Source organism: Nerophis lumbriciformis, linkage group LG37 (genome assembly GCF_033978685.3).
Source record: "Nerophis lumbriciformis linkage group LG37, RoL_Nlum_v2.1, whole genome shotgun sequence".
NCBI lineage: Eukaryota > Metazoa > Chordata > Actinopteri > Syngnathiformes > Syngnathidae > Nerophis > Nerophis lumbriciformis.
This window is the reverse complement of record NC_084584.2, coordinates 1,315,868-1,343,136: the sequence shown is the minus strand read 5'-3', so window position 1 is coordinate 1,343,136 and position 27,269 is coordinate 1,315,868. Positions and strand designations below refer to the sequence as shown.

At 45.1% G+C, this 27,269-nt stretch overlaps 1 protein-coding gene across 1 annotated transcript; it reads right to left on the bottom strand.

The window, feature by feature from the left end:
• On the bottom strand, positions 1 to 26,803 carry fam83hb (family with sequence similarity 83 member Hb). The gene is made up of 8 exons (XM_061930956.2): positions 26,592 to 26,803; positions 11,646 to 11,820; positions 11,221 to 11,553; positions 5,968 to 6,132; positions 5,775 to 5,899; positions 5,161 to 5,703; positions 2,849 to 5,075; positions 1 to 383 (listed from the first exon to the last, which is right to left on the bottom strand). Exons 2-8 carry the CDS (start codon positions 11,766 to 11,768, stop codon positions 363 to 365), a joined length of 3,537 nt encoding a protein of 1,178 aa, XP_061786940.2. The 5' UTR covers positions 11,769 to 11,820; positions 26,592 to 26,803; the 3' UTR covers positions 1 to 362.
• Positions 26,804 to 27,269: the final 466 nt, after the last annotated feature.

The following is a 27,269-nucleotide window of genomic DNA, read 5'->3' as shown; positions in this document are numbered from 1 at the left end:
TAGAATCCAGGTACATTTATTTAATGGCTTCTGCATTTTTCTCCATTTAGGTGCAACGTCTCACTTCCTGTGTCTTTCAGTCGTGTCCACACAAGTAAGGGTCCACGGACCTCCCCTCTTCCTTTAGCCTGTCCTCTTGCTGAGTCAACATTCCGCACCCATTGACGTCTGTTGTTGTTGTTGTTGCATTTTTCCATGTCAAGTTTCAAGCTTACTTCCGGGGTAAAAATCCAGCAGGTATAAAAAACAAAAAACAAAAAAAAGCACACAAAGCAGACCTGGCATGTGGTTGGCACATTGTGGCTGTTTGATCGTCGCTTTATTAAGATTCCACGTCATCGTTCACTCCTCCGTCTTTCATGTTATCCCAAGGTATTCCCCATCTGTTACCAGAACGACAGGAATGGTTTTGGGGTTAATCAGAATCAGCGACAGAAATGTACAGTGGTGGTCAAAAGTCTACATACTAGAGATGCGCGGATAGGCAATTATTTCATCCGCAACCGCATCAGAAAGTCGTCAACCATCCGCCATCCACCCGTTTCTAACATTTAATCAGAACCGCACCCGCCCGTTGTTATATATCTAATATAGACGATGCAAGGCATTAGTGAGGTTATAAAGCTTTTGCCTGTTAAAGAAAGGAGACTGATCCAATGCAGCACAGACATTCCTTGATGCTGATGTTGGTGAGTCTGGTTTGAAGTTTCTGGCTGCAACCAGTACTGTATTTCCGTCTCGGTTGTGTGTTTTTATTCTTTTTTTTTTTTAAATAATCACATTTTAGTACACATTTAAATATTTTAATCGTACAAATGTCGTGCTCTTCTCTGATGATCTCTCTGAAAGTAAACAGGTTTTTAAAAAGAAAGTAATAGTTTATCTGAGTCTGTAAATTAATTTGCTTGTTGGTGATTTTTGTTTGGTTTTGTATTGTGTAGGTATTAGAGATGCGCGGATAGGCAATTATTTCATCCGCAACCGCATCAGAAAGTCGTCAACCATCCGCCATCCACTCGATGTAACATTTAATCAGAACCGCATCCGCCCGCACCCGCCCGTTGTTATATATCTAATATAGACGATGCAAGGCATTAGTGAGGTTATAAAGCTTTTGCCTGTTAAAGAAAGGAGACTGATCCAATGCAGCACAGACATTCGCTTGATGCTGATGTTGGTGAGTCTGGTCCAGTGCGCAATCATATGGGAGCCGCGCTGAGCGCACCTCCAAGCGCGTCTCGCTGCCGGCGACGGCCGGGTATGGGCCCGACGTTCCAGCGCCATCCATTTTCAGGGCTAGTTGATTCGGCAGGTGGGTTGTTACACACTCCTTAGCGGGTTCCGACTTCCATGGCCACCGTCCTGCTGTCTATATCAACCAGGGTGAGCCCCACCCCTTTCGTGAGCGCACTGCGCGCGGAGTGACCCCTGTTACGCGCCCCCGGCAACAGGGGTGGCGGGCAGGTAAGCTGCGCGGGCGGAGCGCGCGGAGTGACCCCTGTTACGAGCCCCCGGCCACGGGGGTGGCGGGCAGGTAAGCTGCTTACCTGCTGCGCGTGACGCCGGCCGCGGCGAAGGCGGACGAGGCGGGGTGTCGGTGCGGTGGGCGCGGTGGTGACCCTGGACGTGCGTCGGGCCCTTCTCGTGGATCGCCTTCGCCGCAGCCGGCGTCACGCGCAGCAGGTAAGCAGCTTACCTGCCCGCCACCCCCGTGGCCGGGGGCTCGTAACAGGGGTCACTCCGCGCGCTCCGCCCGCGCAGCTTACCTGCCCGCCACCCCTGTTGCCGGGGGCGCGTAACAGGGGTCACTCCGCGCGCAGTGCGCTCACGAAAGGGGTGGGGCTCACCCTGGTTGATATAGACAGCAGGACGGTGGCCATGGAAGTCGGAACCCGCTAAGGAGTGTGTAACAACCCACCTGCCGAATCAACTAGCCCTGAAAATGGATGGCGCTGGAGCGTCGGGCCCATACCCGGCCGTCGCCGGCAGCGAGACGCGCTTGGAGGTGCGCTCAGCGCGGCTCCCATATGATTGCGCACTGGTGTGCGTCTGGGTCGTGACAGCGTGGCAAGCGAATGTCTGTGCTGCATTGGATCAGTCTCCTTTCTTTAACAGGCAAAAGCTTTATAACCTCACTAATGCCTTGCATCGTCTATATTAGATATATAACAACGGGCGGGTGCGGGCGGATGCGGTTCTGATTAAATGTTAGATCGGGTGGATGGCGGATGGTTGACGACTTTCTGATGCGGTTGCGGATGAAATAATTGCCTATCCGCGCATCTCTAGTATGTAGACTTTTGACCACCACTGTATGTTTAATAACAGGAGTGACTTCTAGTGAATAAATGATTTGATGGTAACAAACATGTTGACTGAACTAAAGCTTTATTCCATTAAGGAACATGTTATGTCTCAGAAAGCGTTAAAATCATTATTCTCAAGTGCCTAGTGGTTAGAGTGTCCGCCCTGAGATCGGTAGGTTGTGGGTTCAAACCCCGGCCGAGTCATACCAAAGACTATAAAAATGGGACCCATTACCTCCCTGCTTGGCACTCAGTATCAAGGGTTGGAATTGGGGGTTAAATCACCAAAAATGATTCCCGGGCGTGGCCACCGCTGCTGCCCACTGCTCCCCTCACCTCCCAGGGGGTGATCAAGGGTGATGGGTCAAATGCAGAGAATAATTTCGCCACACCTAGTGTGTGTGTGACAATCATTGGTACTTTAACTTTAACTTTAAACTTCATTGACTGCATCTAAACACAACCTACATATTCTACCCCCCAGTGAGTCATATTTCCTTCCCAGCTACACTGCAAGTTTCATCCTTGCAATAGTAGACTACCTCAAAGCGGCTGTAGACCTTCTTCTCCTTCCTCAGGCTCTCTATCCTCTTCAGCAGTCCCTCCCTCTCTTGGACGCCGACTTGGGGTCGCAGAAAGCGGTTCTTTTTGGCAGAGAAGTCGCTGTCCAGACCCTTGGCCTTGGCATCGCGCTCGCCGTCTCCTGCGTCGTCCCGCTCAAGACGGTTCTTCTGACTGTTGGCTGAGATCTGCTCCAGGATGACCTTGGTGTCATCGCGGAGGTTGCTACTGAACAGGGTCGAGTTGGCGGACGCCTGGTAACGTGAGACGGATGTGCCGGCTGATGTCCGGTGATTGGCGGTTGTTTGATCGGCAGGGGAGGATTCCGCGTCCTTGGCAGAAGAACTCTGCTTTTTGCTGTAATCTTCAACCATTTCTTTCACTGTGCCAATGCTGCGGTCCTCACCCGATGATTTCTTCTCCTTATCTTTGGGTACCAATAATCCCTTCAGTCTCTGAGTCTGTTTCTTCAGGAAGTCAAGGGTTTTACCGTCACCCTTTCCCTCACCACTACTAAGTGTGTTGATGGAGGTGTTGGATCCCCTCTGCTGAGCGTCCTTTGAGTCGTCACGAGGCAAAGTGGAAGAACTCTGGGAACGACTCTTCTTCAGCTCACTCTTCTCCGTGTCTGTGGCATCCGTTAAGAGCTCCTCACCGCAGGAGATCCTACGAGGGTTGAGTCCTTTGAGCTTGAGCGGGTCCCTTTTAAAGATCTTAGGGGACGGAAGGGGCTTCAGTGACTTAAATAAATCTTTCTTTTGGCTATCGGATGAATTCTCCTCCTTGTGAGGTTCAAAAGGCTTCGCAGCGCTTACAAAAGGCTTTGGAGAGATTAGCGATGCTTTTGTAGACGTAAACGAAGATCGCCGATTGAGGTCGGCAATTTTTGCTTGGACTTCTGATTTCTTTGCCTCGGATTCTGTTGACACGACAGCAGCCGCGGGGGTCGTCGTGCTCGCTGTTGTTTTTTCGGGGACTTTGGCAGAAACGTCTGGCTTTTTCTCAGCTGGCTCTGGGCCTTTCAGCGATGACTCGGTCTCCATTTTTGATGCTTTTCTCTTGGCAGCGACGTCATTGAAATACTGCAGTCGACTGGCCGGGTCGTTGATATTTAGAGACGATGACACTCCGTCATTAGACTTCAAAGGTCCCTCAGATTTCTTGTATTCGTCTTTTGCTTCTGTTGTATTTGTCAAGCTTTTCTCCTCTTCTTCTTCTTGATTTGTAACCCCACTTTTCTCTTCTTTCTCCTTACTCTGCTCCTCGGGTGTCTTTTTCCACTCAAAAGGTTCTCGAGATAAAGCCCTCCTCTTCTCTAGGATCTGGGCTACGATGGAGGAAGTGCGCACAGAGTCTAACTTCTCATCTTCTTCTGCGGCTGCTTTCAGGCCAGTGCTCCCGCTGTGCATCTCTGCTTTCGACGACGAGAATATGAGCGAGGAACGTAGACGGGAGCTACGCTGCAGCAGCGGGTTAATCCGTGAACGGAAGGATTCATGTTTCGAAAGGAAGCGATCTGGCGCCTCACTGTCCTCCGTTCCAAAACTCCTATCATCCTCCTCATATCTATCCACTGACATGGATCTTTTGTCACTAACTGAGGAGAGCACTTCCTTTGTGGTTGAGTCCCTGTCGGTTCTGTCAGGTACAACTGGCTTTCCGTAGCGTGGTCTTTGGATCTCTGCTCTGGCCTTGGGGGCAACTGAAATGTCTTGCTCCTGAGAAGGTGGGGGATCTTCAAATGCATCAGGCCCCAAGGGTTGATTCAGACCCTCTTCTCCACCTTCCTCATATGTACTAAGATACGAATGGATCCTCCAGTTCCTTAAACCGTGCCTAACACTCGGGTCTTGGTTGTGCTCCTGTTCGGATTGTTTCGAAAATGGCTTCTTCTCTGGTGGGTGAAGCTGTGTGGGTGAGCTTTGACAGGCGTAAGCATGTCCTAAGGTTGGCCTCTTCAGAGCAGAACTTCCTCCATACCTTCCAGCTATTGGAGGTGTCTGAACCCCTTCTGGTCCACTTAAATCCTCTGATGAAAGATTTACACCACCTCTGCCATAGTTTCCATAGTTTGGCTCTTGATCAGAGCGGAATGAGCTGGAGTCTGAATACTGGTCAATGGCTAGATGTGTAGAACGTATTCTGTCGTAGTGTCCGTGGCCAGAACCTGATCCAGGCCCTTCATTGTACAAATGGAGTTTCTGTTCTCTGTAAATAAAAAAATAAAACAGTGAAGTGCAATTGCTTTAAATATTGATTTAAAAAAAACATTCGCGAAGAAATGTCAATTAACCTGTGGAAGTCTGACTCATCGAGATTGTTCATGACTCTGTGCTTCATGTAGTGCCTCGAGGACTTGTAGTTCTCTTGGGTTCCTTCTGCATAGCTGTGCCTCTTAAAGCCGCTCAACTCCATCTGACGGGATACTATCGACCTTCCCTGGTCCAAATATGACGACTGCAAGCGGAACGGTTGCTGGGAGTACTTGCCAATGGTGATTCCCGCCCCGGGCTCAATAGTGTGTCGGAATGGGTCGTTCCTCCGGAAAGGAAGTGCAGAGTTGCGGTCCTGGTCCCCGTGCGAGAAACCGTAGGAAATCTCGGGTTGCCTTCGGAAACTCACGGGGTTCCGCAATGACTGGGTCCTCTTAAAACCTATCTGTCTGTTGAAGAAACTTCCAGTGTCAGAGAGGGCGAGAGTTCTGTCCGACGGGTCCACGACGAGAGGCTCCGACTGAGCATAGAGAATGCGGAACTCTTCATCAAACGTGGAAACCAGCTCTCCGAGAAAAAGGTGAGCGATGCAGCGATGAATCTTCTCGTATGACCACATGAAGCTGTAAGAACATTTCATAAGTAAATGGTAAACTATGAATTGCTGTCACCTATTCTCATCAATAGAACTCACCTGTAGTTACCGCTAAGTACAGCTCTGCAGTCAGCCAGCAGGAAGCGATCTTTCATCTGCCCCTTAAAGGACTTTCCCGTCCGGGAATTATACGTTATTCCGGCCACAGTCCTGACGCGCATCATCTGTAAAAAAACCACTTTGAGCCTGGTGTACCTCGCAGGAAGACCTACGAGTGACGGTGAATACCTACATGGATCATGTCCAGGTTGACCTTACAGTTGATCACCATGGAGACAAAGTTGTGGGCTTCCTGCTCATCCAAAAGAATATAAATAGGAACATGGCGTGCTGCCGCGTCCAAGAGGTCAGCAAATATGTCAACATCTGTAAACATGTCCATCACCACGGCAACGACCTAAAACAGATGAAGTACACCGTGTCAGAAAATAATCATCAGAAATACCTGATTTTTTTATACAGTTTTGTGTCTGGTCGGGTTATGCAATTTACTTTAGGGGTAGCAGTTCAAGAAGATAAACTACAAACGGTATGTTTTAAATACAAAGATGTGGACGTTAAACTTCCAACATGCCAAAATGTTGTCTGCTAGGTTGAATGCGTATTTTAAAAATATCCATCCATCCATCTTCTTCCGCTTATCCGAGGTCGGGTCGCGGGGGCAGCAGCCTAAGCAGGGAAGCCCAGACTTCCCTCTCCCCAGCCACTTCGTCCAGCTCTTCCTGTGGGACCCCGAGGCGTTCCCAGGCCAGCCGGGAGACATAGTCTTCCCAACGTGTCCTGGGTCTTCCCCGCGGCCTCCTACCGGTCGGACGTGCCCTAAACACCTCCCTAGGGAGGCGTTCGGGTGGCATCCTGACCAGATGCCCGAACCACCTCATCTGGCTCCTCTCCATGTGGAGGAGCAGCGGCTTTACTTTGAGCTCCCCCCGGATGACAGAGCTTCTCACCCTATCTCTAAGGGAGAGCCCCGCCACCCGGCGGAGGAAACTCATTTGGGCCGCTTGTACCCGTGATCTTGTCCTTTCGGTCATAACCCAAAGCTCATGACCATAGGTGAGGATGGGAACGTAGATCGACCGGTAAATTGAGAGCTTTGCCTTCCGGCTCAGCTCCTTCTTCACCACAACGGATCGATACAGCGTCCGCATTACTGAAGACGCCGCACCGATCCGCCTGTCGATCTCACGATCCACTCTTCCCTCACTCGTGAACAAGACTCCGAGGTACTTGAACTCCTCCACTTGGGGCAAGATCTCCTCCCCAACCCGGAGATGGCACTCCACCCTTTTCCGGGCGAGAACCATGGACTCGGACTTGGAGGTGCTGATTCTCATCCCAGTCGCTTCACACTCAGCTGCGAACCGATCCAGTGAGAGCTGAAGATCCTGGCCAGATGAAGCCATCAGGACCACATCATCTGCAAAAAGCAGAGACCTAATCCTGCAGCCACCAAACCAGATACCCTCAACGCCTTGACTGCGCCTAGAAATTCTGTCCATAAAAGTTATGAACGGAATCGGTGACAAAGGGCAGCCTTGGCGGAGTCCAACCCTCACTGGAAACGTGTCCGACTTACTACCGGCAATGCGGACCAAGCTCTGGCACTGATCATACAGGCAGCGGACTGCCACAATCAGACTGTCCGATACCCCATACTCTCTGAGCACTCCCCACAGGACTTCCCGAGGGACACGGTCGAATGCCTTCTCCAAATCCACAAAACACATGTAGACTGGTTGGGCAAACTCCCATGCACCCTCAAGGACCCTGCCGAGAGTATAGAGCTGGTCCACAGTTCCACGACCAGGACGAAAACCACACTGTTCCTCCTGAATCCGAGGTTCGACTATCCGGCGTAGCCTCCTCTCCAGTACACCTGAATAGACCTTACCGGGAAGGCTGAGGAGTGTGATCCCACGATAGTTAGAACACACCCTCCGGTTCCCCTTCTTAAACAGAGGAACCACCACCCCGGTCTGCCAATCCAGTGGTACTGGAACTTAAAAATAAGTTCTGATATATTTTTCAGCTTAGATTTGACAAAAAGCTGGTAAAATATACTTTAAAAGAGCTTTTATGACATAACTCTGATATTCCAGACTAAAATGTTGTCTGCTAGGTTAAATACATATTTTCTAAGGTTCTAATATATTTTTCAGCTTACATTTGACAAAAATCTTGTAAAATATACTTTAAAAGAGCAGGTCTAACCGCTCATGAGCGTGTGACATGTACATTGCTAGCTAATTACCCTTATTAGCCACAAGCCTGCCAGACAGACGGATGTGGAAAGGGTGTGGCAGCAAAGTTGGCAGATAAAAAAATACAATTAGGTTCCTAAGGAGATAGCATAGCCCAAGCATTCTTCACCGTGACAAAGCACAAGATAGCCTCTGGCATGCTGGGTTATTTCCACAAGATTCCGCATGACAGCTATTTTAGCATGCTAAGCTGTGTTCACAAACTACAGTCGCCCCTCGCATCATCACTTTTCAAATATTGCGGCTTCACTACATTGCTGATTTTGTTGTTGTTGATAAAGACAGTCACCGACCGGGACTTACAGGTCAAGTAAGGGTGACAATAACAACTAATAGGCGCCATCTTCACGGCAACAATGGAGTGGACCACCTTTTGTGATGTCTTCATCTTCAACTCCTGCCTCATCAATTTCTGCGTTTCCATTGCAGTTTTTGCAAAGTAAAAGCGACATTTCCCACCAAGTGCATTAGTGGTGGAGGGAATACTTCGAAGACCTCCTCAATCCCACCAACACGTCTACGTATGAGGAAGCAGTGCCTGGGGAATCTGTGGTGGGCTCTTCTACTTCTGGGGCTGAGGTTGCTGAGGTAGTTAAAAAGCTTCTCGGTGGCAAGGCCCCGGGGGTGGATGAGATCCGCCCGGAGTTCCTTAAGGCTCTGGATGCTGTGGGGCTGTCTTGGTTGACAAGACTCTGCAGCATCGCGTGGACATCGGGGGCGGTACCTCTGGATTGGCAGACCGGGGTGGTGGTTCCTCTCTTTAAGAAGGGGAACCGGAGGGTGTGTTCTAACTATCGTGGGATCACACTCCTCAGCCTTCCCGGTAAGGTCTATTCAGGTGTACTGGAGAGGAGGCTACGCCGGATAGTCGAACCTCGGATTCAGGAGGAACAGTGTGGTTTTCCTCCTGGTCGTGGAACTGTGGACCAGCTCTATACTCTCGGCAGGGTCCTTGAGGGTGCATGGGAATTTGCCCAACCAGTCTACATGTGTTTTGTGGACTTGGAGAAGGCATTCGACCGTGTCCCTCGGGAAGTCCTGTGGGGAGTGCTCAGAGAGTATGGGGTATCGGACTGTCTGATTTTGGCGGTCCGCTCCCTGTATGATCAGTGTCAGACCTTGGTCCGCATTGCCGGCAGTAAGTCGGACACGTTTCCAGTGAGGGTTGGACTCCGCCAAGGCTGCCCTTTGTCACCGATTCTGTTCATAACTTTTATGGACAGAATTTCTAGGCGCAGTCAAGGCGTTGAGGGGATCTGGTTTGGTGGCTGCAGGATTAGGTCTCTGCTTTTTGCAGATGATGTGGTCCTGATGGCTTCATCTGGCCAGGATCTTCAGCTCTCGCTGGATCGGTTCGCAGCCGAGTGTGAAGCGACTGGGATGAGAATCAGCACCTCCAAGTCCGAGTCCATGGTTCTCGCCCGGAAAAGGGTGGAATGCCATCTTCGGGTTGGGGAGGAGACCCTGCCCCAAGTGGAGGAGTTCAAGTACCTCGGAGTCTTGTTCACGAGTGAGGGAAGAGTGGATGGTGAGATCGACAGGCGGATCGGTGCGGCATCTTCAGTAATGCGGACGCTGTATCGATCCGTTGTGGTGAAGAAGGAGCTGAGCCGGAAGGCAAAGCTCTCAATTTACCGGTCGATCTACGTTCCCATCCTCACCTATGGTCATGAGCTTTGGGTTATGACCGAAAGGACAAGATCACGGGTACAAGCGGCCGAAATGAGTTTCCTCCGCCGGGTGGCAGGGCTCTCCCTTAGAGATAGGGTGAGAAGCTCTGTCATTCGGGGGGAGCTCAAAGTAAAGCCGCTGCTCCTCCACATGGAGAGGAGCCAGATGAGGTGGTTCGGGCATCTGGTCAGGATGCCACCCGATCGCCTCCCTCGGGAGGTGTTTAGGGCACGTCCGACCGGTAGGAGGCCACGGGGAAGACCCAGGACACGTTGGGAAGACTATGTCTCCCGGCTGGCCTGGGAACGCCTCGGGATCCCCCGGGAGGAGCTGGACGAAGTGGCTGGGGAGAGGGAAGTCTGGGCTTCCCTGCTTAGGCTGCTGCCCCCGCGACCCGACCTCGGATAAGCGGAAGAAGATGGATGGATGGATGGATACATTAGCGAGTTGTAGGTGTTTTGCATCATGAGCCGTAATTCTCCTAAAATCTCATCCCGCGAGACTCCAGTTTGAGGAAGATATTGCAGACGGAGACGATCGATCAAAGGCAACGTCCTTTCGGTCCCCTTGACACTTGTTCGGGGATGTGGGTCTCTCCGAGCCTGCGGGTCGGCCTACATTGCGGGGATAGGACCCGCGAGATGGCCCGGTGCGGCGGTGCCGTCCGATCGCAAGTGAGACCACAACGACACGTCTTCTGTAGTTGTCCTGCATTGGCGCCCCGCCGGTTCGGTGCCTTTTAAATGAGGAAAAAGTGTTTCCATCATGCTTCTGCGGGAAAACTTCTATACTGAAACGTCTCAAAAAGCACCTCACAAGCGCGCTAAAATGTTTTAGCGATATTTGAGAAGTTTTTCTTACTGCGATATTCAAGTTCTGTGCATTTCTCGGGGTGATGGAAACGCAGCTAATAACACATCTCCATATCGGCGAGCTTTTGATGTGAGCGATTTTCAAAAGACGAGACGTACCGGTACCAGTGCGTCACTTAATGCTAACAAGACTGCTATCCGCAGCTGTCTGGGCAATGCTAAGTGGAGATAAACTCTGTTGATTCAAAGACGCGCCTCATCTTCGAGATGAATAACAAAGAAACAAAAACAAAAAAACCCACGGCTAATGGCTATCTTAGCTGCAGCTGTCAAGTTGACCAAGTTTTTGCACAGAAACTTATGTTCTATAAGTTCTATCTTATAGGAATTACCCAGGATGTGATTCAGTATTTCCACGTAGTGGTCGTGTTGTAGTGGCCGGGTTATGATCATAGCAATGACGCCTCTGGGCTATCAGTGACTACTGTAATCTACAGAAGAACAAACTCAAGGCTACTATATTGGGCGAAATAAGCTTAAAGGGACTAAACAGTTTTTTATGCTCAAACTATTAAAATGATCGTACTTCTCGGAAATTCGTTTACAAACCAATTAGCCACGATAAACGGAGGACGACTGTACTTGTGTTCATATGGATTGTTTTGCGTACTATTCAGATGCTTTATTTCAGGGAAAAAACCTATGATGTCTACAGGTTTTCTGTCTCCCGGTTCTTACTTGGCGAGCGTTCTTAATGAGTCTCCTGGCTTGCTCCTTAATGCTAGGCATGTTTGTTTCCGAGGGGTTGACCAGAGTAGTGACTTCCGTGGGCCCGACAAAGTTGTGCTGGGTGATCGGCCAGCCCAGGTCCAGGCCCGGGGCGGCCATATCGGACTGCATGGGCCAGTAGGTGTCTGAGGATCCCTCGACATTGTGGCCCACATCTGAGAAAGTCAGATCTGGGACGCTTTGGGAGTGACTAGGCCCCTGGATGGTAGACTTGATGTGCTCGATTTCCTGTGGCGCGAGAAAGCTGACCACGTCTGCATTCTGGAGGAACTCGCAATAACCCTGATGGGGAGGAAACGCAGAGCCATTTAATAAAAAGTTAAGATCAACTTTATCCAAGTGATCACAATGCCTGAAGTACTAGAAACATTTACCGGGACGTCATGTTCTATCAGTGCATCGATGGCAAGACGATACTCCTCCTTGTAGTGCGGGGGCAGGTAGTTTGGGTCGAGGGGGTTCTCTCCAATCGACGAACTTTGTGACCGGTGAGCCATGGTTAGGGAAACGGGGGTCACAGGTCAGGGTAAAACGGGGGTATGCGAAACTCTGTAACACAGAAGGGATCAAGTCAATGCACACAATGAACAACTCGCTTACATTTTCACATTCAGGTGCGTTTTGCGAGAGAACTGACACCATGACACGGAAATACGTGAAGGAGAGACGGGGAATGACTGAGCAGAGAGTGTTGAAGGTATGCAGAGGTGTACAGACAGGTTCTCTCAGAGTCAACGTGTCACGGCTGGTTGTTGCTTACTTCAAGTCAGCAGTTGGTTTTTAGAAAAGGACATTAAACTTGCAATGGTTTGGAAACACTGAAATAGATTGCTCTGCTTTGAGAACTCTAATAACAAGGTTTGGGTTAGTGTCTCCAGTTTCGCCAAACAGGGTGAACTAATGCACAAAGTTTGCAGGCTGTATTCCAACTTCAGTGATGTGTGAAGTGCAAGCAATTGAGACAACCAGGACAAACCCGCCCCCCCCCTCCACCTCACTTCCATGTTTTTTAATTGAATTTGGCCTTCACAGCTCCGTACGAGATGTCTCGACCGGGGGTCAAGTCGCTAGAAAAGTCCAATCTTCGTTTGAAGTCTGATTTCTGAAAGGGTTCCAACTCCCAAGGAGTGAGAATAAGTCTTTTTGATCTTAGTCAGACCTACGACGAGAACCACAATCCTGTTATACGACTTGTTGCAGCATGTACTTTTTGACTGTTTGGGTACGTTTCCGTGGAAACGTAGTCACTTATACTGTGTTGGGAGCCTATTGATTGTCCGTGCTCAACAATACCTTTTTGTGTGGCACACACACACACAGATCGTCTGTGATAACAAGTGGTCACAGAGTCCGGACCCGAGTGAGTCACCAGGTAACTCGGTTTTTTTTTTTGGGTGCAGCTACACTGCGGTAAAATGGCCGACTTCCTGCTTTCTCTTTCATTCCTAGTAGTAGGAACTGGGGCTTTGTGGTCAGCCTCTCTTCCACTTTTCCACAGTGGCCAGGAAAGTATGTTGGACATGGACTTATTCAACAACCGCCATGCTTCAAGACCCAGCTTGCTGCCTTAGGCGTTGCATCACAAAGAAGCTCATACTTGTTATGAAATGGAGCCTGACTGTCTCTGATTCAAGCATGATTGACCTTCTGCAGAAAAAAAGGAGGACTGTTGGGTGGTTCTCTCCGCCCAGCCCTGGGATAGTCAAACATGAAGTGAGGCCTGCTTTGTTTTGACAGCAAGATCAGACTGTTTAAGGTGCCTCGGGTGATAAGGTGCCTGAGAAGCACCCACACCCCAAACTGGTAGTTGGCAATTAGTAAAGACTACTAAAGCACCAACAACTTGAAATGCCCTTCTTGGCACATGGAGAGTTTCAAGTTGGAGTGACACAATCAAGGAGTTGTAAATCAATCTGCAGAAGCACAAAACTCTTCAGCAGCGTTATTGTCCGGTCTTATATCACGGCCCTTAAAACCTTTGCAGTTTGTTCAACCGGAAGCCGACTGCAGCTGGCCAGCACATATAAGCCCTGTGTGTTTGAGATGCGCCCAAAGTTTGCTCACAAAAGGCCAGTGGCTCATTTTTGGCATTCCTGCATCTACGCCAAAAATGCAAGAGGGGCACTGACAAAAATCTCTCAACGTGACCAAAAAACTTGTCAGACATTGTGAAACCGTCCGCGTTCTCTTAACGCGTGAATACGCCTAGAGAATCGACCGATCGGGAATACCTCGAGCTCATTTCGTGTGATGATTCGGCGTGAATAGACTGAGCGAGGAATACCTGAGAACAGGTTGGGAGGGATGAGCCAGTTTGTGCTCTCAGGACCTTCCAGAGGCGCCTCGGTCGTATTAACACACTCGGGACAGACGAGCGCAAACACAACACGTAACATGTCCCTCGTTTTAACAAAAGCATTGAGTGCCACACAAAGGGGGAGGGCGTACGACCCAAGGTCAGGCTCGTTGAGTCAAGGAACTCAATAAATACGGTGTTCCCTTGGTATATTCTAGAGCCCTGCTTGGTGAGTGAATTTCCACAAAGTAGTAAGGTTTTTATGAATATTATATCCATTTAAAGTCCTTATGAGCCCACTTAAAAACACTTCCTATGTCACTAAAACCTCTGCAATTTCACATGAAAACTTCAAATCTCAATATGGTACTTTAAAATCTGCAATGCACTGAAGTGAACCGCCAAACACTGTCGCTTGACTGTCAAGAACTGTTGGTGAGCCTCTGTTTCTGGTATCGGGTCGAACAGAACACAACGACAAATAACGATGTTTGCTGTGTTTAAAGCCATCAATGCCCGAAAAGTGCTTATGCACAATTAAATAAACGTGTTTTCAGCCTGGGTTTGAACTAGGGCTGCAGCTAACGATTATTTTTCTATCGATTAATCTATAGATTATTTTTTTCGATTAATCGGTTAATCTATAGATTATTTTTTTCGATTAATCTATAGATTATTTTTCCTTTTACCGATTTTTTTTTTTTTTTTTTAATGAAGAGGAAAAAATAAATGTAGGCCAGTTTTTTCAAAAGGCATGGCTTTTATTTACAAAAAAAAAAGTATGGCCACTCAGTCAACATTGACAACAACATGACAAAATATTCTGTAACAATGTAAACATTTAAAACTTTTAACATTTAACAAAATTAAAAGTAGCTTATTTGCTTTTTAATGTGCAAATATAAAAGTAAACATCCAGTGCAAATCTTAATATTCTGGAATAGTATAAGCATTTAAAAAGTAAAAGTATTGCTTATTTTGCTTTAAAATGTGCAAAAATAAAGATAAACATCCAATACAAAAAAAGTGCAAAACGGAAATATTCTGTAACAAGTGTAAACATTTCAACAAAAGTAAAAGTATTGCTTATTTGCTAAAATGTGCAAAAATAAAGCTAAACATCCAATACAAAAAAGTGTACAGTGTAAACATTTCAACAAAAGTAAAAGTATTGCTTATTTTGCTTAATAACACAACAATGATAGTATGATTAAAGTGAAAGTTAATTGTTGGTTTGTACATAGTATATGTAACTGTTAATGTTGTAAAAGGTATTTGCACAACTAATTAACGTTAGCGTTTGTGACACGTCTTGTGCCGTGGGGTTCTTTCAGGACCGACAGACTGAACGCCAGACGGCTTTGCCAGGTTTACAATCTTTTAATTTTACACAAAGTCTTTTCTCTTCCAACTGCGCGGATCGCGCACCTGGGCACGATTGCGGCGTCGCTCCCGGCGCGCCCCGCCTCGCCGCTCGCTCGCCGCCGCCGCCGCCTCTCCACAGCGTTAAAGAGGAGCGCGTCTTTGTAAACACTGAACAGGCACGCCAAACGCGCCTCTCAGAGCGAAACGGTGCTTTAGTTTATGAATTTACAACGCAGATACAAATGACACATTCATGTTTTTGTGTAATAATGACAACGTATACGCACGCGGACGATTGACTTGTTGATGGTGATGGCAGGAACGCTGTCGGGGGTTTTCTTTTCAAATGTTCGTTCATAGCCGTTGTGCTGCTATGATAGGCCATTTCCGCTCGACACAGTGTGCATACAACAACATTATTAGGCCGTTTATTGAAATACTCCGACACTTTTGACGACTTTTGGCGTGCTTTTTTCCCCTCGCTCGCATCGTCTGCTTTGCGCTCCGCCATGACAGTAAAGTAGAGTGACGTAAATATGCGACGCGCCGACACACAAAAACGGCGTCGACGTATTTACGTAACCGATGACGTCGACTACGTCGACGCGTCGTTTCAGCCTTAGTTTGAACATTGCCAACGTTAAGACCCGTCCCACATCTTCAAGAAGACTATTCTTGATTTTAGGAGCATCAAACTGAAACGCAGTTTCACCTACTTTGGTCCTGACTTTCCAGCTGGAGACCACTCTCTGAGGTTCTCGGATCTCGAGATGTCGAACTTGGAGCCATGGTATGATGACATAAATGGAGTGTCTACCCAAATAAACCGGAGAAAAAAAACGCTCACGGCCAGCTGGACCAAACAGACAACTGCCCTATGAGTGAGTCACACTTTAATATCGATCATGATACATGCAGCACGTCATAGGTGTTACATACACTGTCTGGCTAGCTGTGTACAAACAAAAGATGAAATAATACTTTACAAATGATTGTTCATGTTTTTCACTCAGTACAGATTGGTGTTCTATCACAGTGTTGTGCGTTACAAACTCAAACACGTAAGGTGCTTATCTCTTTCCGTAGCTAGCGTTTACGATGTGTTAGTACGCTAGCAAAAGAGTTGTTCACTCTTACAATAACAATGTTGCTACAGCTTGGTTATTATCAGAGGTGGGTAGAGTAGCCAGAAATTGTACTCAAGTAAGAGTACTGTTACTTTAGAGATTTATTACTCAAGTGAAAGTAAGGAGTAGTCACCCAAATATTTACTTGAGTAAAAGTAAAAAGTATGTTGTGAAAAAACTACTCAAGTACTGAGTAACTGATGAGTAACATACACACTCATATCATATCATACATATATATATATATATATGTATATATACACATATATATATACATACATTGATATATACAGTATATAATTTATATTTATTTATTTTGCTGTTTTTGTTTACATGTTAAAGGTGTTTTAATGAATATACATGCATGTTTAACACATATAGATTCCTTTCTTTCATGAAGTCTAGAATATAAGTTGGTGTATTACCTGATTCTGATGACTTGCGTTGATTGTAATCAGACAGTAGTGATGACAAACGTCCACGTTTTCAAATGGAGGAGAAGAAAAGTTCCTCCTTTCTGTCTAATACCACATGAAAGTGGTTGGTTTTTGGCATCTTATTTGTCCAGCTTCCATATTTGTTTTTATACACTTTACAAGAAATATATTGGCGGCAAACTCTGTAGCTTGCTAGCTTGTTTGCGCTGGCTTTCGGAGACTCTTGTTTTGAAAGCGCAGGCGCGATGGAGCGGCACTTTTATTGTGAAGACAGGAACGTCCTCATGTGCGTTCAGTCTTTAGGCTTTTGACGGGATGTACGGTTGAAATAAAAAAGTCTCTTTTTTCCTTCACACTTTTGATTGATTGATTGGAACTTTTATTAGTAGATTGCACAGTACAGTACATATTCCGTACAATTGACCACTAAATGGTAACACCCCAATACGTTTTTCAACTTGTTTAAGTCAGGTCATGTGACCACCTGGCTCTGTTTGATTGGTCCAACGTCACCAGTGACTGCGTCTGATTGGTGGAACGAAGTGAAACGTCACCAGTAAGGCAGGCACTTTGAAGGTCTGTCTGACAGACCAAAACAAACAAAGCATGCATTAACAGATCGATAAAAATTAGTAGCGAGCTGAATGTAGATAAAAGTAGCGGAGTAAAAGTAGCGTTTCTTCTCTATAAATATACTCAAGTAAAAGTAAAAGTATGTTGCATTAAAACTACTCTTAGAAGTACAATTTATCCCAAACGTTACTCAAGTAGATGTAACGGAGTAAATGTAGCGCGTTACTACCCACCTCTGGTTATTATACAGCTTACACAACGTAAATGACGTATTGTTGACGCTCTTTGAATGCATTTTTAAAGTCATTTAGAGGTAGAACGGATCGCTAACATTAGCTGAATTGCTAGCCACCAAGAACGAGACGATTTCTACATGTTGGAATGCAAAAAAATTTAAAGCTGCAAGCAGCGTTGGACGGGCCCGCGTATTTGGCAGGTGCTAGTCCTAAGTGTCCCAATACTTTTGTCTACTTGTAGTCTGAAGTGTCCCAAGACTTTTGTCTAGTGTACCTACCTTGTCTGCATTGTGTGGGCATGTTGGTGCTTCCTGCTTTTAAGCAGCCATCTTAAAAAAACAGCAGCGCAGCAGCATCAGCGCTGCGGGTCTTTGAAGGGTCATAAAATCAAAACCGGAGCAGTTATAAAAAAAAAAGCGCTTCTGTTGTTGTATTCACAAGGGTTCAATCTCTCTCCTGTGTTAGTTTGAAGGCGTTGAAAGGAGTTCGTTTTTGAAGGAAGGTGACCGGTTTTTACAAAAATTTTGTTTGAAGGGGGAATAGCAAACTTCCTGTTGATTTTTGCTGGGGGTTGTCAATTTATGAAAGGTAGGTCTAAGTGAGACCTACATAGAGGTATTTGTTTCATCTCTCTCTGACCTTCCCAGTGGGAGTTACAGGCATTTTTGTCAGATTTGTCATCCGAGGAGCAGTTTTTTGTGCGTTTTATTAAAAAATTGCTGTAGAGCACAATTTTTTGATTTTGGGTTGGGTTTTTTCATTAGATCACAGTTTTTGCCAGTCCTGATGTGTGTGTTCAGTTCAGTGAGTTTTGAAGCATGTTAAGGGGGTCAAATTACAGCTCAAAGAGGCAAAAGTGACTGTTTTTAGTACTTTTTTGTCTTGAAGGGGGAATTGCCAACTTCCTGTAGATTTTAGCCCGAGAATGTACCATTATGAAAGTTAGGTCTGAGTCAGACCTACATAGAAGATTTTGTTTCATGTCTTTCCGACCTTCCTAGTGGGAGTTACAGGCAGTCTAGTTTTTTTTTTCCTAGGGGGCGCTAGAGCGCAATTTTGAGTTTTGCAGTTGTTTTTTTTTTATTAAAAGACAATTTTCGCAGGTCCTGATGTGTGGGTCAAATTTGGTGAGTTTTGAAGCATTTTAAGTGGGTCAAACTAGTGCTCGAAGAGGCGGCGGAAGAAAAATAAAGAATAATAAAACCTTACAAATACAATAGGTCCTTATGTCCCATTGCGGGCCCTAACAACTACTTTTGTCTTCTTGTCTCTCATAATGATTGTGAACATTCCCCCAAAAATGCATTTTCCCTTAAAGGCCAAGTGGTGCTTAGAAACATAGAGAATTTTGTTCATAGTAACATTTTAGTAACCATGTTTTGAATCATGATTTGGTGCGAAAGTAAATACTTGTTTGATCGTATGTGTCAGCATACCTAACCAGGACAGGCACGATGGAAAAAGTATGGATATTTCGTAAGGGTGTAACGCAGCGTTTCTCAAAGTGTGGGGCGCGCCCCACTGGTGGGGAATAGAGACATGACAGGTGGGGCGCGAGGAACGGGAGGAAATTTCACTTTAAATTTTTTTTTTTAATTATTATATTCTTAGATTATTTTTTTTACTATGCTTTCATTTTCTATACACACTGTAAATCACTTTGTGATTCTGTCTGTGAAATCCGCTATATAAATAAATGGAAATTACCGGTACTTATTTTTACTGTAGGCTTTATATTTCTCGGTAGGAGCGAAAGTTTGACAGACATAGCAACAGTAACTAATGGGGGCGGGGCTAAGCGGAACAAACTTTTTAGCGGGCTAATGTGTGGACCACAATTCCACAAATATATACATTTGTGACTCGCACCTCAAAGGTCGTCGAGCCAGAGCCAGCGCCTGCAGAGAAACAAAAATGTAACACTTTTTTTGATTTATTATTGAACTTGATGCAAGTTATAACACTTTTTTTAATTTATTATTGAACTTGATGCAAGTTATAACACTTTTTTTTATTTATTATTGAACTTGATGCAAGTTATTTGATTTATTATTGAACTTGATGCAAGTTATTTGATTTATTATTGAACTTGATGCAAGTTATAACACTTTTTTTGATTTATTATTGAACTTGATGCAAGTTATAACACTTTTTTAAATTTATTATTGAACTTGATGCAAGTTATAACACTTTTTTTGATTTATTATTGAACTTGATGCAAGTTATTTGATTTCTTATTGAACTTGATGCAAGTTATAACACTCTTTTTTTTTATTATTGAACGTGATGCAAGTTATAACACTTTTTTTTTTTTATTATTGAACTTGTTGCAAGTTATAACACTTTTATTTGATTTATTATTGAACTTGATGCAAGTTATAACACTCTTTGATTTATTATTGAACGTGATGCAAGTTATAACACTTTTATTTGATTTATTATTGAACTTGATGCAAGTTATAATAGTTTTTTTGATTTATTATTGAACTTGATGCAAGTTATAACACTTTTTTTTTTTTTTTTAATTGAACTTGATGCAAGTTATAACACTTTTGTTTTATTTATTATTGAACTTGATGGAAGTTATTTTATTTATTATTGAACTTGATGCAAGTTATACCACAGCTGCACAGTTATTGTATTTATTATTGAACTTAATGTTATTTTATGTTATTGAGTTTGAATGTATACAACTTGATGTTCAATAAATTTGAAAATGTTAAAGTTTGGCATTAGCGCTCTGTTGGGGCGATGGGGGCAGGTGGGGCTTGAAAACTCCCCCTTGTCCAAAGTGGGGGATGACAAAAAAAAGTTTGAGAACCACTGGTGTAACGGTACGTGTATTTGTATTTGTATTGAACCGTTTCGGTTCGGTTCGGAGGTGTACCCAACGAGTTTCCACACGGACATATTAAGTAGCGTACCGCACGATGTGTAAACAATGCACACTGAAGCACAACACACGGCGTGCTAGCAGCGACCGGGCTAGGACAACATGTAAAAGCCAGAGCTGGAAGACCTTCCTGCCTCGTTAAAGATCTCCCGTTTGGCAACACTAAGGCTTTGCGGTGCGATACAACAATGGAGGACGGAGGTTTGCCGACATTGTTCAGCAGCTTCTGCCAACACGTCAAACATGCTAACTCATTTGAAGCGGCACCACCCCCAAAGTGAACATCGCTTCAACGAAGATAAAGACGAGCGTGGTTGCAAACACCGCATTCAAGCACATACTTGCCAACCCTCACGGATTTTCCGGGAGACTCCCGAAATTCAGCGCCTCTCCCGGAAAAACTCCCGGGACAAATTTTCTCCCGAAATACAGGCGGACTGACCCGAGTCCGCTAACAACAACAGCAGTCACGTTTTTTTGTATACCGTAAAGCAGTTCGTCTGGCGTAAACAGCAATGTTGTGACACTCTTTAAACAGGACAATACTGCCATCTAGTGCATTTGATGAAAGCACTTTTGTGCGTGACACACAGCAATGCATCATCGGAGCAGCATGGTTCGAAAAAATAGTGACAGAGAATAGAACAAGGATGGACAATTCAACCCTTAACTCAACAATGAGTAGATGAGTGTTATGTGTGTGTGTATATGTGTAAATAAATGAACACTGAAATTCAAGTATTTATATATATTGCTAGAATTCACCAAGTCAAGTATTTCATATATATATATATATATATATATATATAAGAAAGAAATACTTGACGTTCAGTGAATTCTAGCTATATATATATATATATATATATATTTTTTTTTTTTTTTATATATATATATATATATATATATATATATATATATATATTAGAGATGCGCGGTTTGCGGGCACAACCGCGGAGTCCGCGGATCGGGCGGATGAAATTAAAAAAAATTAGATTTTATCCGTGGGTCGGGTCGGGCGGTTGAAATAGAAAAAAATTAGATTTTAAATAGATTCAGGCGGGTGGCAGTTAAACCAATTGGTAAATATATATACATAGTTAAATGTTGTTACCCACATACGAAAAACGAGCAGGCACCTGCAGCATATGCCACAACAGAAGAAGAACAAAAAAAAAGAGATGGACACTTTTACGGAGCGGAGAAGGGACGCCTCGCCGGGGTCCGGGACCGAGGCCCCTTCCCCCGAGAGGGCCCCACCGGGAGCCGTAGCTGAGGCGATCCGCGAGAAGGGCCCGACGCACGTCCAGGGTCACCACCGCGCCCACCGCACCGACACCCCGCCTTCGCCGCGGCCGGCGTCACGCGCAGCAGGTAAGCAGCTTACCTGCCCGCCACCCCCGTGGCCGGGGGCTCGTAACAGGGGTCACTCCGCGCGCTCCGCCCGCGCAGCTTACCTGCCCGCCACCCCTGTTGCCGGGGGCGCGTAACAGGGGTCACTCCGCGCGCAGTGCGCTCACGAAAGGGGTGGGGCTCACCCTGGTTGATATAGACAGCAGCTAGGACGGTGGCCATGGACGTCGGAACCCGCTAAGGAGTGTGTAACAACCCACCTGCCGAATCAACTAGCCCTGAAAATGGATGGCGCTGGAGCGTCGGGCCCATATACCCGGCCGTCGCCGGCAGCGAGACGCGCTTGGAGGTGCGCTCAGCGCGGCTCCCATATGATTGCGCACTGGTGTGCGTCTGGGTCGTGACAGCGTGGCACGCGAATGTCTGTGCTGCGTTGGATCAGTCTCCTTTCTTTAACAGGCAAAAGCTTTATAACCTCACTAATGCCTTGCATCGTCTATATTAGATATATAACAACGGGCGGGTGCGGGCGGATGCAGTTCTGATCAAATGTTAGATCGGGTGTATTGCGGATGGTTGACGACTTTCTGATGCGGTTGCGGATGAAATAATTGCCTATCCGCGCATCTCTAATATATATATATACATATATATATATTATTATTATTTATTTCTTATATATATATATATATATATATATGAAATACTTGACTTGGTGAATTCTAGCTGTAAATATACTCCTCCCCTTTTAGCCACGCCCCAACCACGCCCCCGTCCCACCCCGACCACCAAATTTTTGTGTACCGTTACACCCTTAATATTTCCAATAAATGACCTTTAAACCTGTGCTAGGCTACTGAAGTGGCCAAGGACGTGAATAGACGACCAAGCTGGCGTTGTATGACAAGGAGGCGTGGCCTAGGTGGAAACGCGGAAAGTTCCCAGCGCACTTTTTCCCCCCCGAGTCCACGCCAGCTTTGGTCTGCGTGTGCTTCGACAGAGATGACATTCTGGAATAAGCAGCACACATGTGTGCACCCGCCACAAGAAATTTGCCACTAGACCGACTTTCCCCTCCTGTAATCACACACACACACACACACACACACACACACACACACTGTGCCTAGATAGTGACTCACACTGAAAACATGCAGTTTGGAATTATCAAACTAATGTGATCCACATATGTGCAATAAAGACGTGTTCAGGACCAAAGTCTGCAGGTAATCTGCAATCTGCCACCCACGTCTGATACGGCGTCCTTCAAGTAAACTCCCTCTTGGACGCCATGTTACTTTTTGACTAAGTGATTTTTTTTTGTTCTTGTTGTGCCTCTTTCACAGAAAAGTACAGTCGTAGAATTTTTGTAAAAAAGTCAGAAGACCACGGACGGTCCTTTTCAGCAGCACCCGCAGTTATGAATAATTCATGATATGATTATACAATTGGCAATAATGTAAACAAATCTTTAGATTTTGCAGTAAAAAAAAAAACCCAAACTGGCGGTGATTCTTAAACTGTGGTACCGCTCGGTCCATACCACTGAATGAAATATTCAAACACGGTGTTACCGATCAAACTGTATGTGATGTTACAGTGGCCAAAAACATTAAACATACATCTGCCTTGTTTTTTAATTATTTTTTTAGGCTCACTATGCTACTCTTGTTTTCCCAGTCTGTGGAACGCTCTCCCTGACCACCTGAGGGCACAACAGACTGTGGATGCTTTAAAAAGAAATAAAAAAAGGCTTAAAAACCCTTCTTTTTAAAAATATAATTTTTTTAGGCTCACTATGCTACTCTTGTTTTCCCAGTCTGTGGAATGCTCTCCCTGACCACCTGAGGGCACAACAGACTGTGGATGCTTAAAAAAAAAAAAAAAAAAAAAAGGCTTAAAAACCCTTCTTTTTAAAAAATATCATTTTTTAGGCTCACTATGCTACTCTTGTTTTCCCAGTCTGTGGAATGCTCTCCCTGACCACCTGAGGGCACAACAGACTGTGGATGCTTTTTAAAAAAGGCTTAAAAACCCTTCTTTTTAAAAAATCCTTTTTTTAAAGATATATGCATACTAGTTTTAGCTCTTTGGCTGTTATCTTTTTATTTTATTTTTTTAAATACACTAGCACTTTGAGGTTGTTTACTCAATGTAAAGTGCTTTTTACAAATAAAATATATTATTATTAGGGCCCGCAATGGGACATAAGAACCTATTGTTATTCTAAGGTTTTATTCTTTATTATTATTATACCGGCCGCCTCTTTGAGCTGTAATTTGACCCACTTAACATGCTTCAAAACTCACCATATTTGACGCACACATCAGGGCTGGCGAAAATTGCCGTTTGATAAAAAAACCAAACCCCACAAATCAAAATTGCGCTCTAGCGCCCCCTAGGAAAAAAAAAAAAACTAGACTGCCTGTAACTCCCACTAGGAAGGTCGGAGAGACATGAAGCAAAAACCTCTATGTAGGTCTGACTTAGGAAGTTGGCTATTCCCCCTTCAAGACAAAAAAGTACTAAAAACAGTCACTTTTGCCTCTTTGAGCTGTAATTTGACCCCCTTAACATGCTTCAAAACTCACCAAACTGAACACACACATCAGGACTGGCTAAAACTGTGATCTAATGAAAAAACATAACCCCAAATCTAAAAATTATGCTCTACAGCAATTTTTGAATAAAACGGAGAAAAAACTGTTCCTCGGAAGAAAAAAAATGACTAAACTGCCTGTAACTCCCACTGGGAAGGTCGGAGAGACATGAAACAAAAACCTCAATGTAGGTCTCACTTAGACCTACATTTCATAAATTGACAACCCCCAGCAAAAATCAACAGGAAGTTTGCTATTCCCCCTTCAAAACAAAATTTTTGCAAAAACCGGTCACCTTTCTTCAAAATCTATCTCCTCTGAGCGCGTTTGTCGTTTCGGCTTCAAACAGGAGAGAGATTAAACCTTTGTGATTAAAAGTATAGATGGGATTTTTAATAACTGCTCCGGTTTTGATTTTATGACCCTTCAAAGACCCGCTGCGCTGATGCTTCTGCTCTGCTGTTTTTTTTAAGGTGGCTGCTTAAAAGCAGGAAGCACCAGCGTGCCCACACAATGCAGACAAGGTAGGTACACTAGACAAAAGTCTTGGGACACTTCAGACTAAAAGTAGACAAAAGTATTGGGACACTTAGGACTAGCACCTGCCAAATACGCGGGCCCGACCAATGCTGCTTGCAGCTTTAATTATTATTATTATTTTATTTTATTATGGTGGTAGTTGGAGAGGCCAGGGTTTTCCCAGTAAATGGAAAATCAGTACTATAATTTTAACCTGCCAGTTTTTTTTCTGTGGGGGGGGGTATAGCTCGATTGGTAGAGGGTTGCAGGTTCGATCCCCACTGCCGTTGTGTCCTTGGGCGAGACACTTTACCCACTTGCTCCCGGTACCACCCACACTGCTTTAAATGTAACTTAGATATTGGCTTTCTCTCTGTAAAAGTGCTATATAAATATAATTCACTTCACTTCCCTTTTACCGTAAAATCTTTTGGCATTTTTACAATTTGATCCGAAATTTTGCCCTTAAATTCTAAGTCAAGCAGGTATTCATCATCAGTATTTTTTTTTTTTTTAATTAAAATCAACGTTTGCTATCATTCTATTTGTTGCATGAAAAGACATGCACGTGTATTTTTTTAAATGTCAAAAATGGAAAGAACTAACACATTTTGTAAGAAAACAATGACTTCGGCGGGGCCACCTTAAATGAAGCGGCGGGCCAGATCCGGCCCCCCCCCGGGCCTTGGGTTCAGGGCCGGCCCGTGGCATAGGCCGTATAGGCAAATGCTAAGGGCGCCGTCCGTCAGGGGGCGCCACGCCAGTGCCACAAATGTTGGAGAAAAAAGAAAAAAAAAAGTTGGTACTATTATTTCTAAATACAAAAAAATAATCCCACGTTAATTAAAATGCAAAGTAAAGCCTATTTAATAGAAATATTATTTGTTACAACATTACGCCCCTTCCCCCCCGCACGGTGCGCCCCCTCCCTTCCCGTATCATGACTCTTTGTGGACGTCACCACATCAAAAAATCAACACAAGATGTCAAAACGGCCAAAACTGTCAGGTGCCCAGGGAAGAAAAAAGAGAAAAGAAGAGGAGGAGAAACGAGAAAAGACAGAGGTAGCAGGTAGGTAACGTTAGCCTACATGAAATTATTTGTCTGTTACAGAATGTGATAGTAACCTGGCTTTTTAGCATTAAGCTAATGTTACATGATTCGGCAATTGCTAATCAATAAATAGCTAGTTCTGTTTTAACGTCGGGTTAATATTGTGGAGGGGGCTCAATTGTTATGGAAAATAATAATGTAACGTTAGGTAATTACAGTACTCCCGCCTTACATTCCTCAGGGACATTTGTATTAGATCTTTTAAGCAGCTGTTTTTTGTTTACATTGTTATTGCCTTCTGGTTAGCTAATGTTTGCCCTGCAGGTAATAGTCACTTTTCCACCCCTTTATATATTAGGTATAGTTGTAAGTAAAAAAAAAAAAAGGTCAAAGACAAAGCTATTCGGGTTCTTGTGAGTATATACACTTCACTGCCGATGTGGGGGGGTGGGGGGGCCACCTAAAATCTTGCCTAGGGCGCCAGATTGGTTAGGGCCGGGCCTGCTTGGGTTTTGACAGAAGAGTACCACAGCAAGGAGTGGCAGCGTGCATTTCATTGGTTTTTTTTTAAAAGTGCAACTCCAAGCACAATCGGCGTAGAACTTAGACTGAGAAGAAAGAGCAAGCAGAGAGAAACAGGAAGTAGAGAGCAAGAGAAGCATGTGAATAAAATAAGCAGAATATCTCATTTACATTGTACTGCAGTACAATATATGTTGTACTGCAGTACAATATATGTTGTACTGCAGTACAACATATATTGTTGTACAAAGTCTCTGGGTGTTGTTGATAAATGGCTTTGGCATTGCATAGTAGAGTTTTATTGCAGTAGAAAGTAAGGCAGTCAAGTTAGTGAATGGAAGAATTGTACCGTCAGCGCTTTTCTTCCAACGTCTTCTTGACCTCCAAACTTTGCCGCGGCAACAACTTTGTCTTCTCCTTCTTCCCGCCGTCACATCCCGCGTAAAAAAAAAAAAGTCGCGGAAAAAAATCCGATTTCAAAAACAAACCAAAAAAAAGCCCAGCGAGGCTGCAGGCCCGGGCTCCGTCTTCACCGTGAGGGCCGCCGCCACTACGGCACCGAGCAGCGCCGAATGAGGAAGGAGAGGGAGCCGGCGGGGCGAGGCTCCCTCTCACCGGCAGGCGGGCTCCTCCCCCGCGGGGGACCTTGTTGACTCGGAGCCGCTGCAGGCGCGCCCCTAGCGGTTCCTGGGGGGGACTGCAACAGTCACGTGTCATGGCCGAATGTCGTTATATGCCTAATATAATTGAATACAACTATTATTATAGTTTAATATATGTAAATATACCACACCGCCACTCATTGTCCAAAGTGTGACTCATGGCTAACTACAAAATACTATTAAAAAAAAGAAAACATAAAAAAGTGTAATAAAAGAGCAAACAGGTGAAATATAATATAGGCTTGTTTCCTTGAAAATTCATTGCTTAAAAAAAAAAAAATACAAAAGAATCAAAATAAATGTTAGGGTGTGAATCTTTGGGCAACCTAACAATTTGATCCGATTCCTGGGGTGGCGATTCCATT